Genomic DNA, 11144 nt, shown 5'->3' on the forward strand with positions numbered 1-11144 from the left:
TAGAATCAGAAGGAGGTCTGCCAATATAATCAAATTGCAAAGAATAGCTGTATTAACCTTTTAGTTTAGTAATTTGCTGCTCTGTTAAATCAGCTACTTGTGGGATATGGGCAACACCTCCACGTCCATAGAGCTCCCAGTTGGGTGCTGTGGACATGGAGATTACATCCATAGACCCACCCCTCTACTAGAGCGGCATGCTGCTGTGTGCTGCTTCAGTGCCCCTGCCTTGTCACACCCCCCTGGGTCAGAGCAGAGGTGCAATCACATCCTAGGCATTCTGGTACCCAGGAGACCACTTCCTGGTTTCCCCGGGAACACAGAGGGGGCTGAAAACAACACCATTCTCTTCACTCCCAGAGCATAGAGGTGAAAAAAGAGGTGTTTTTTGAAAACTGAGAAACTCAGCTTTCAAACAATATCTTCCTTTCCCTGCAAAGTACCAGGCGATCACAGTAGGCTGTGGCTACGTGGCTCTTCCCGCAGACACCCGGGATTTTGGCAGTGGGAGCGGCACCTTGGGCACGGGCCAGTGCTCCCACACTTGACAGCAGTAGACTCTCTCCACCCCCGGGGGCTGACGAGGGTGATTACCCCACTAGATGCCAGGGATAAAACAATTAATAAAACATAGGAGTGGGCATGGCAAAGCATACACAGGGACATGCCCCACCCCAAAAAGGGAACGATAGTCTCTCAAAACTGCTTCACCTCGGGGACAAAAAGCTCACTGGAGACCAGGGAGCAATAACAAAAATTAAACAAAGGGGTGGAGGCCATGCCTCACTACAAAAAGAGGTTTTACAGTCTTTCTGTCCCGAGCAGGACAGATGGGGAGTTTTCACTCAATCTGCCCCCTTGGGGCACAAAGCCCACTAGACACCAGGGATAATAAAAAAAAATGATAGAGAGGGAGGTGGCCCTCCATGCACAGGGTCATGCCCCCATCCCAAATAGGCAAACCAGTCTTTCTGCCTCATGGGGAGGGGGGAAAGATAAAGGATTTGCCTTCAATTTGCTCCAGGGCAGGATGCCCAGTAGACACCAGGAATTTCAAAATGGTGTCAAAACAAACAAAAGGATAGGGACAGTATTCCCTGGCAACGAGCCATGACCCCATTCCAGAAGCAGCAATAGCCTAGGTTTTATCCCAATTGGGAAGGTATCACCAAATCTGGCTTGAGGGTGGAAGTAGTAAGCCCACCAAAAACCAGGGATTTTACATTTGGACAAAAGAAAGAGGTTCTGGACGTCCCACCCTGGCATTGGGCCATACCGCAACCGCAACAGGTATAGCCAGTCTTTCTTTCCCCCTCTGAGGGGCAAAGAGGGGGTCTGCCCATAATCTGGGTCCAAGAGGACAGAAAGCCCACTAGCCCCTATGTATGTCAATATGGAGCCAAAAAAACCCGAAAGGATGTGGTGGCCTACCCTGGCATTCAGCCACACCCCTAACAAATAACTTCCCTGGTGTCGGATAGGAAGTTTGTCGTCACTGGGGAGAATGCTCCATATCTGCAATCCCAGAGAGGTTAAAAGTCCACTAGATACGTGGGATTTTACATGTGGGCAAAGAAAAAGGGTGTAGCTGTGTCACCCTGACATTGGCCCATCCAGAAGGGGCAACCCAATTTTTTTTGTCCCATGTGCTGGCAGAGAAGGTATTTACCTCCATGGAAGGGGGGCAGAAAGCCAACTGGTTGCCAGGAATATTGTTTCATGAAATAATGGAATTGGCCAGGCCCATTCTGATACCAGGCCCCACCTCTGAAGTCTCAACAATCTTTCTGCTCTCTTGAGAACGAAAGCATTCCCATCCCAATGGCAAGCAAGAGAACGTTTCAACTCTTTTGGGTGCTTTTTTTTTTTACATATGGTGAAGCAGAGAAGGGCAAAATCCCAATATCATTCCACTTGCATGTTGAATGGCTGCACATTTCAGGCATCGGTCGCTGCCCCCTAGAAAACTAGACACTGATGGGAGTCCAGGGTGGTATGCATCAAATATATCCCATCAATCGTTCTTACCCACAATGCCCTGCAACCTCAAACTCTACCTAAAATCATACATGTTCCTTGCATTTCTGTGAATTAAATGTCCGTAATCCACAGTGGTCCAGAAAAGTCATACCCCCCAGCATTTCTTCACTTATCTCGATGAAAATGCTACCTCACCTGTGTTGATTTGCCTAGCACCCACACTGCAAAAGTCTCAAAATCGCAACATGGAGACAACATCAAATGGGATAGGTGCAGTAATAGGGCCCAGACTCATCTGCCACCTAGGGAAACCTACCACTCTAAGATATTTCTGAAAACTAGACCTTCAGGGGAGTCTAGGGTTGTATGACTTTTGTATATGTAACTATGTTTTCTAACCCACAATACCCTGCAAACCTTAAATACTACGCAAAATTGCAATGTAGAGACATCATATTTTCCTGGCAAAAGACTAAACTTGGCATTGGGATAGTAGCAGTAATTGGGCCTGTACTTGACCGCCACCTATTGAAGTCTACCATACCCAGACATTTCTGAAAACATATGCATCTGGGGGAGTACAGACGGTATGCCTCATGTGGATCCCACATTTTTTTTAACCACAGTGCCTTGCACACCTAATATGTTCCCTAAAATCACACATTTTCCTTGCATTTCTGGAATGTAAATTTCGGGAATCACCCGCAGGGGCTCCCATTAACCGGATGTGAGCCATTCCTTGTTGCAGGCACAATGCCCAACCACACAAGTGGGGTAGCATTTTTATCGGAACAAGTGGGGGAACGATAGGTGGTAGGAATGTTGTGGATTACTGCAGATTCTGGTAAATTAATTCACAAAACTGCAAAGAAAATGCATGACCTTTAACAAAGATTGAGGTTTGCAGGGCATTGTAGGTACGAAAATATAACATGACTTACAAAACACACCACCCTGGATTCCACTGGCTGTTGAGTTTTCAGAAATGTCTGGTTTTGTAGGATTTCATGGGTTACGGCCGAGCTAGTGTCCACAGTCCACACTTACCTAAGTACAAAAAAGGCTTGGTTATGAGTGGAAAAATGTGGTTCTTCCATGTTGTGTTTTGGGCTTTTTCCTGTCACTGGTTCTAGGCCTTCCCCCACAAGTAGGGTACCATTTTTATCATTGGGTAGTAGGAAATTTGTGGATCCCCCACAGATTCAGGAGCATTCCTTCACAGAAATGTGAGAAAAATGTGTGATTTTAGCCAAAATGGTTCTGGGAAAACAACTTAGTGAGATCAAAGCAAGTCACATCACTCTGGGCTCCTTCTGGTATCTAGTTTTCAGAAATGTCCAGAGTATGCAAGTTTTCCTGGGTACCTAGTCTACTTGGACCCAAATTCTGCAGCCACCCACATTGCAAAAAAGTGTTGGTTTGGAATTTAAAATTTGATCGGTCCATTTTGTGCTTTAGGCCCATTCCTGTAACGGGTGCTAGGCCAGCCTACAGAAATCAAGAGGTTAAGGCAGTTGTTGACCAGGACCCAGGCAGTGCAGGATGTAGGAAAGAAGTCTGTTTCTCTGAAGTAATTGCCAATGATTTCCACAGGTGTGCGCAAATTAACCACTACTGCTTCTGCATTTCTGGCTGGGAGGGCCTTGTACAAGTACAGACCTGCACATCCAAGCAGACTCGAGACGCTGTGAGGGCTTACATTTTGCTGCACTGATCCTATCTCATAATGTTATCAAAATAATTGAGCAGTGCATGACACATCATATAGCTCTAATGATTGAACCAGGTAACATCATAGAAAGTGGATAAGAAATCCTGCAAGAAACATAAACGCTATAACTGCAACTAAAATGTTTTAGAATGACTGCCATCACATTAATTTTATTTCCTAATCTCATTTCCATTCTTCCGGGGCCCCTATTTCCTTGCCTCATACCAGCTCTCCCTACTCCCCTCTCTTTCCTCATCGCAGCCACGGACGACATCCGAGCCCTGCTGGACAACGGGGAAACAGCTGCCCTCATCCTCCTGGACCTCTCCGCGGCGTTCGACACTGTCTGCCACCGCACCCTAGTGGAGCGCCTCAGCAACGTCGGAATCCAAGAGAAGGCACTAGAATGGATCATCTCCTTCCTCACCGGAAGGACACGGAGAGTCCGCCTACCCCCGTTCAGATCAGAAGCCACTGAAGTCATCTGCGGCGTTCCTCAAGGCTCCTCGCTCAGCCCCACCCTCTTCAATGTCTACATGAGCCCCCTGGCGGCCACCGCACGCCAACGCAACCTCAACATCATCTCCTACGCCGACGACACCCAGCTGATCCTCTCCCTCACCAACGACCCCACCACCGCCAGAACCAACCTACACGAAGGGATGAAAGACGTAGCCAAGTGGATGATGAACAGCCGCCTGAAACTGAACTCAGACAAGACGAAAGTTCTCATCCTGGGCTCCTCGCCCTCCGCCTGGGACGACTCCTGGTGGCCGCCCGCCCTGGGCAGCGCACCCAAACCAACAGACCACGCTCGCAACCTGGGCTTCATCCTGGACTCCTCCCTCTCCATGACCAGACAAGTCAACGCCGTCTCCTCGTCTTGCTTCAACATCCTACGCATGCTACGCAAGATCTTCTGGTGGATCCCCACCGAGACCAGGAAGACGGTCACCCAGGCCCTCGTCACCAGCCGACTGGACTACGGCAACGCCCTCTACGCCGGAACCACCTCCAAGCTCCAGAAGAGACTCCAGCGGATCCAGAACGCCTCATCAAGACTCATCCTCGACATCCCCCGACACAGCCACATCTCCGGACACCTGAGAGACCTGAACTGGCTCCCGGTCAACAAGAGAATCACCTTCCGTCTCCTCGCCCACGCACACAAAGCCCTACACAACCAAGGCCCAGGATACCTCAACAGCCGCCTCAACTTCTACACTCCCACTCGCCAGCTTCGATCGACCAGCCAAGCCCTTGCCGCCGTCCCCGGCATCCGAAGAGCCACCACAGGAGGAAGGTCCTTCTCCTTCCTGGCCGCCAAGACCTGGAACTCCCTCCCGACCCACCTCCGCCTGACCCAAGACCACCTCGCCTTCAGGAAGCAGCTCAAGACCTGGCTGTTCGAGCAGTAGCGGACCCCCCTCCCCCAAGCGCCTTGAGACCCTCCGGGTGAGTAGTGCGCTATATAAATGGTTTTGATTGATTGATTGATTTCCTCCCTTTCTTCATGCTCCTACCTTAGATGATATCTATATATATGCCTTCCACATCACTACCGTCCATTCCTTTGTCTTTTTTTAGCTTTACCTTCATCAGACTCTCTCACCCCACATGTTCCTTAGATCTCCTCCTTGTGAATGATGTGCCTATGTATATAGCACTCTATGTCATCCAACTCATGCCATGCACACTTTCTGAAACATGTATATATAGCCAATGTTTAATGCTTGCTTGATAATTCATTGATGGTTTTGCCTTTCCTCTTTCATTGAAATTGTGGTAGTGGCTTTCCAATATTTAATAACTTTTATTCTAGCGTTTGTAACACCATCTAACTCTTATGGGCTGTGATAGCCCTATAAACTGCATAAGTAAATAATTAACCAAATAAAATATATCTCTCTCAGAAGTACACATAGTAGGAACAGTGATTAGCACCTAAATTACAATTTTAACCATTGTTTCTTTGTAAATGACGTCCCTAACCTCAGTTTTGTGCACAAAATGTATAGTTTTATGGTGTGTTTTGCGCAATCGGGGATAATCTATAAAAAGACACGCATCTCCACTCCTACGGTCGATGGGGGCCAGGGCCCAGATTCTGAAAGCTGACAGGCAACGCAGTGCAGCACTCAAAGATGCTGCGCTGAGTTGTGTGTTTGTGAGGGAGCAGGAGAGCGTCATATTTATATAGAAATGACTCTCTCCTCCCATCTCCTTAGTGCCTGTGCTGATTTCAGCTTTTGTAACGCTAAGCTGATGCTAAACCTTTTTTGGGATCAACAAACCAACGCAAATTAATATTTGTGTTGGTTTGCATGGAAAGATAACACAAGGTGTGTCCGTGAGTTTAGCATATGTTTTGTACAGGAAGGGTAGTCTTCCTGTACAAAATATTATGCTTAGACCACTGGAAAAATCTTTTCCTACTTTGTATGTGTGCTGCACAGTGTAGCATGCAAGCAAAGTCCTAAAAGCACAGAGAAATGAAACTATTTCTCGGTTTTAAGCCTGCTTTTCAGCTGTGTTAATTTTTGGAGCTAAACCCTTTCTACTAATGTTTGAGAATGGGGTTTAGCGTCAAAAAGCATGGGTTGCAGACTGGGTATGCCCATGTAACACCCCCTTGACGTAAAGTAATGCAAAGCAGCGTTTCACACTGCTTTGCGATACTTTTCCATGCAAACCAACGCAAATACCAATTTGGGTTGGTTTGTTAATCTCAAAAATGGTTTAGCGTCGGATTAGCATTACAAAAGCAATGTCAACCCAACACTAAGCCTTTTAGAATCTTGGCCCAGGTGTCAGCTCATCTGAACACTCAGGCCCAGATTCTGAAAGCTAACAGGCAACGCAGCGCAGCACCCAAAGATGCGGCACTGCATTATCTGACAGGGAATGAGCAGGAGAGTGTCATATTCACATAGAAATGTCTCTCTCCTCCCCTCCCCCTAGCGCCGGTGCTGCTTTCAGCTGCCAAGCGCCATGCACACATCTGAACGCCATCGTCCTAGGGTGTGTGCATGAGTCTAGCATAGGTTTTGTACAAGAACGGTATCCTTCCTGTACAAAATACTATGCTTAGGCAAGGGGAAAAGCTTTTCCTACTTTGTATGGGTGATATACAGTGTACACATAAATGTATGATTTTACAACGCATACATTTACAACGCATGCCTTTACAACGCAGTTTTTACATCATAACATCCTTTACAATGCACTCCATTACATCACATGACACTACATTGCATTTTTAGAAACTACCTTTACAGCGCATTCCAACCATCGCATTATACCTATATAACGCACACCGCTACAACAGTAGGGTAAGTGTTGGATAGTGTAGGGGTAAAAATTACTATTCTAACTCCAGGGGATGCAACAGTAGGGTAAGTTTTGGATAGTGTGGGGGTACTATGCGTTGTAATGGTATGCGTTGTAATGGTATGCGTTGTAGTGACATGCGATGTAGTGTCTTGCAATGTAGTGTCATGCTTTGTAATGCCTGCGTTGTAGTGACATGCATTGTAAAGGATGTTGTGTTGAGATGTAATGACTGCGTTGTAAGTGTAGTGTGATGTAATGGTTGCGTTGTAAAAGATGTTTTCCATGCACACATGTAAAGTCAGTAAAGCAAAGTGAAATAAAAGAAAATCTCCGTTTAGCGCCTGCTTTTCAGCAGCATTACTTTTTGGCGCTAAACCCTTTCTACTGATGTTTGAGCATAGGGTTTAGCATAAAAAGGCATGGGTGGTAGCACTGGTATGCCCATGTACCACCCATGTAACGCCCCCTTGGCGCAAATGTTAATGTTCCAGGCGGATTGTGGTAACTGCACATAAGATCACCTCAGTAAAAGCTATGTGATCCAAAGCTTAACCCACCACTCCTAATTTCAAAATATTAATTAATCCCTAATTACTGACTATCAGCCATGGGCGCCAAAGAGTTGCATCAAACGTTGGCAGATGTGGGACCAGAGTCGTAGTCAAGAAACATTTTCTATCTGTTGGCTGACAGCAAGTACTATATGCCTCTCCTCCAGTTTGGGTACAATACAGCCGCTAACTAACAGTACCCACCTAATGGTGTCAGTAGCGCATGCAAGAGCACAGGAAAGCCGAAAGATGTCATTACTGAGCACAGGATGGTCGACCACGTCTTTACAGTGTGCAAGATGGCCCATTGTAAATACTGGTACAGAAAGACCCATGCTGTTAGTAAAACGCCTCAAAAGGTGGGATGATATCTGTACTATTTGTAGGGAGGGTAGATGATGTAATTACTATTTCAAACGTGGATAGGTGATGTCCGTAATGTTTAAGAAAAAATCAGATGACACCAGTACGCGTTTTTAGGTTGAAGCCTACCAGACAGCTCAGCTGTCTGGTTTGCTAACGATATCTTGGGGAAATTCAGGAAAACTTCCATGGCAATGGATTCCGCTCATTGCTTTCCAGTGTCTTTTTGGTTTGTAACTCACATGTTCTTGCTTTCCATTTGCTGGCTCTGTTTGTTTTTAGCTGTCCAGCTTGAGTTCATCCCTTCCCTTGCCCAAACAATATTTCCAGTATCCTTCTGAGTGCTCCCTGTCTGTACACAACCTTTAAATCTTTTTCTTATGGTGTCACATTTGCTGTGCTTTCAAAGAGAGATGTCAAATGTCAAGCTCCCTCTTCTAAGGGAGCTTGGTTTTTATTTTTATTTCTCCCACTTCAAAGTGACAGGATTTATGTGACAATCACGCTGGGTACTGTGGGTAATTCTGAAGTGTGGTGAAAACAAATATTTTAATACCATCAAAACAAATCAATACACTAGTTGATGACATTTCCACGAATCATAGTTTTATCTCTGTATACTTTTATCAGTAAAACTGTATGTCTGTGCAAATGTAATGGCCATTTCAATTGATGATGCATTTCCTGTAATTGGCAGTGCGCTACCACACCATGCATACTTCACTTTACCCCACTCCACTCTGCACCACTCCGTGCCACTGAACTCTAATTTGCACCACTCACTGACTGGTGAGCTCCTTTCAGGGTTAAACTGGTCTTGGATTGCTTATGCTCCGGTTTGGTTTCTGGCCTTGCATTTTGGGTTGGACTGATTTGCATATGACCGTGTCTGAACTGAGGAGGCATGGTGTGCCAAATAAGATGTTGGACGCTCTGACTAATGTGCTCATTTGGTTCTGTGGGTGTATGGTTGTGTAAGGAATATGTTGCACCTTTAGAGTTTAATCACTTTGCCAGCTATGTTGATTTAGTGCGGTGCTGTGAGGCAGTGTGGACAGTCTAACACTTTCTCTTGCTATTGTAAGGGTTGTTATGTATGAGGAGTGTGGTGTACTGTGGAGATGTTCACTTTAACAACTATATGGCTTTGGTTCTTTTATGTACATGTGACGGTTGGAGATGGTTTAATATAAAATGGTTTGTTACCTCTTTAAAAGAGAATTGGGGAGCGGGTTGTAGTACAGTGGGCATCTCTCTTCAAAGCACAAGGTTTAGGAGCCTTGTCTGCTGTTAATGGTATGGGATGGTGGGTCAGTCATGTTCTGTAGGGACTGAAAGCTTTCCATATCTTTACAGACTGCTGAAATGCGTGAGGCTTGAAGCATTGAAACATGTATTTATTGCATTATATTACCATACATTACAATGCATGATGTTCACGTAATAGAATATTTTATATGAGTGTGTTAAATCATTACAGTTTGAACATTGCTCCCTCTTTCACATGGTAAAAGGGCAAGCGATGAAATCTTTCTTTTGTTATTCAAGTCTGTTTCATCTTGTTTACCAACCATTCTTACTCTTTTGTGTGAACAGTTTTCCATCTCATTTATTAAGTCAAGCACTCATCAATGATTATTCAATCTATCAATCCACTTCACTTTTTTCACCAGCACATTCAACCAAGCATCCACTGCACAGCCAGCCATCTAGGCACAAATCCATCCTTAAGTTCTCTAAGCAAACCTTCCTCCCTTTCATCCATTGCCAAAGTGCCAACCACGCCCCAAAAGTCACAAATTCACCCACCCATCTATCGAGTCATGAATTCCCTTACCAAGAGAGAGATGCATTCATCCGCCAGATATCCACCAGAAATCTACACAAATATCGATCCATGTTTACACCATTATTCATCTTTCTTTAACTGATCACTCTCCAATCAATCCATCTATCCACATTTATCAGCCCACCACCTCATACACCCATCATTTCACTCTTGCATCCATGAGCCAACACCCCCACTCGCACATCCAATGTGCATGCATTCTTCTAGGCACCTATTCATCCATGTGTCAACAAGGCCATCTTTCATCCCTTACACTCTATCTCACCTCTGCATTTATCCATTCAAGCATTTATCAAGCAATAACGCATGCATCCCTTTCCCACCCTACCACCAAGCCACATATTAATGTATTTGTCTCCTAAGACATCCGTTTCCTTTGTGATGAGGCCAATTAATTGGTTAATTAACATAAAAATCGAATTTGAATGCATATATTCTTTCTCTTTCCTCCACAGCCAGACTGCTTAAATTGACTATCTCTATATGGGACAGCTCCTTACACCCATACCACTCTAAGGATTGCCAACATGAATTTTTGGGGAGCTCTCATCTACCCTGCCTGGGTATTGCTGTTCCTCGCCTTCCAAGAAGCATCCACTGAGCCTATCCTTGACTCCAACTGCACCAGCGAGAGGGGCGTCACGTTCAGCCACGTCTACAAGATCGACCTTCCCAAGGCATCTCAGCTTCAGGTAGATACAGATGAGCCATCCCCGAAGGATGACCCCCTGGTTCTTCTAGGTGGAGACGCTGGCGAAGAGCAGAACATTGTGTTCCGCCATAATATCCGGGTCCAGACACCCAAGGCCGACTGCGAGAGCTCGAGCGGCTTCCTCGCCCTGCTGGCCAGGTTTGAGAAGCTGGAGATGGAGCTGAAGGGAATCCAGGAGAGCTGTAGTTCTTCCGGGTGCTGTGGAGCTCAAGGTACTACAATACCCGCATTGATATCGCTTAATATGGCATTTATTAAAATTCCTTGCTTCAATAGCTTGCTTTTTTTGCTGCACTAGCAGGTAAATACTGTGATCTAAGCATGAAGGTTTTTTAAAAAACACTGGGGCATATATAGTAGAAAATGTCGGAGGGTGGAGCTACGCCAAATTTTGCAGCGCCGCTGTCCAACATTTTCAAACTGCAGGGATGCGTCATATTTGCTATAATATGGGACACCCCTGTGTTTTCCCTAACGCTGGTAATAAAATTAGCTGCCTAGCACCAACACAGACACCCTTGCACCATAGTGGAAGGGTACCTGCATTGCAGGGAATGATTGTTTGTTTATGCGCAGGAAGGTCTACCTCCCTGCACATAAACAATCATTAATGGCTTTTTGCTCTTTCTATATGTGCTGCACGTT

At 45.6% G+C, this 11144-nt stretch overlaps 1 protein-coding gene across 1 annotated transcript in view; it reads left to right on the top strand.

Moving 5' to 3' along the window:
- The window catches only part of TNN (tenascin N), a 181234-nt gene that overhangs the window by 14184 nt on the left and 155906 nt on the right, over positions 1–11144 (top strand). The window contains exon 2 of the mRNA XM_078641976.1: positions 10243–10711. Within this exon, the coding sequence (XP_078498102.1) occupies positions 10315–10711 (397 nt within the window). The 5' untranslated portion in view covers positions 10243–10314. The remainder of the gene's footprint in view (positions 1–10242; positions 10712–11144) is intronic.

This window comes from Lissotriton helveticus, chromosome 1_1 (genome assembly GCF_964261635.1).
Source record: "Lissotriton helveticus chromosome 1_1, aLisHel1.1, whole genome shotgun sequence".
NCBI lineage: Eukaryota > Metazoa > Chordata > Amphibia > Caudata > Salamandridae > Lissotriton > Lissotriton helveticus.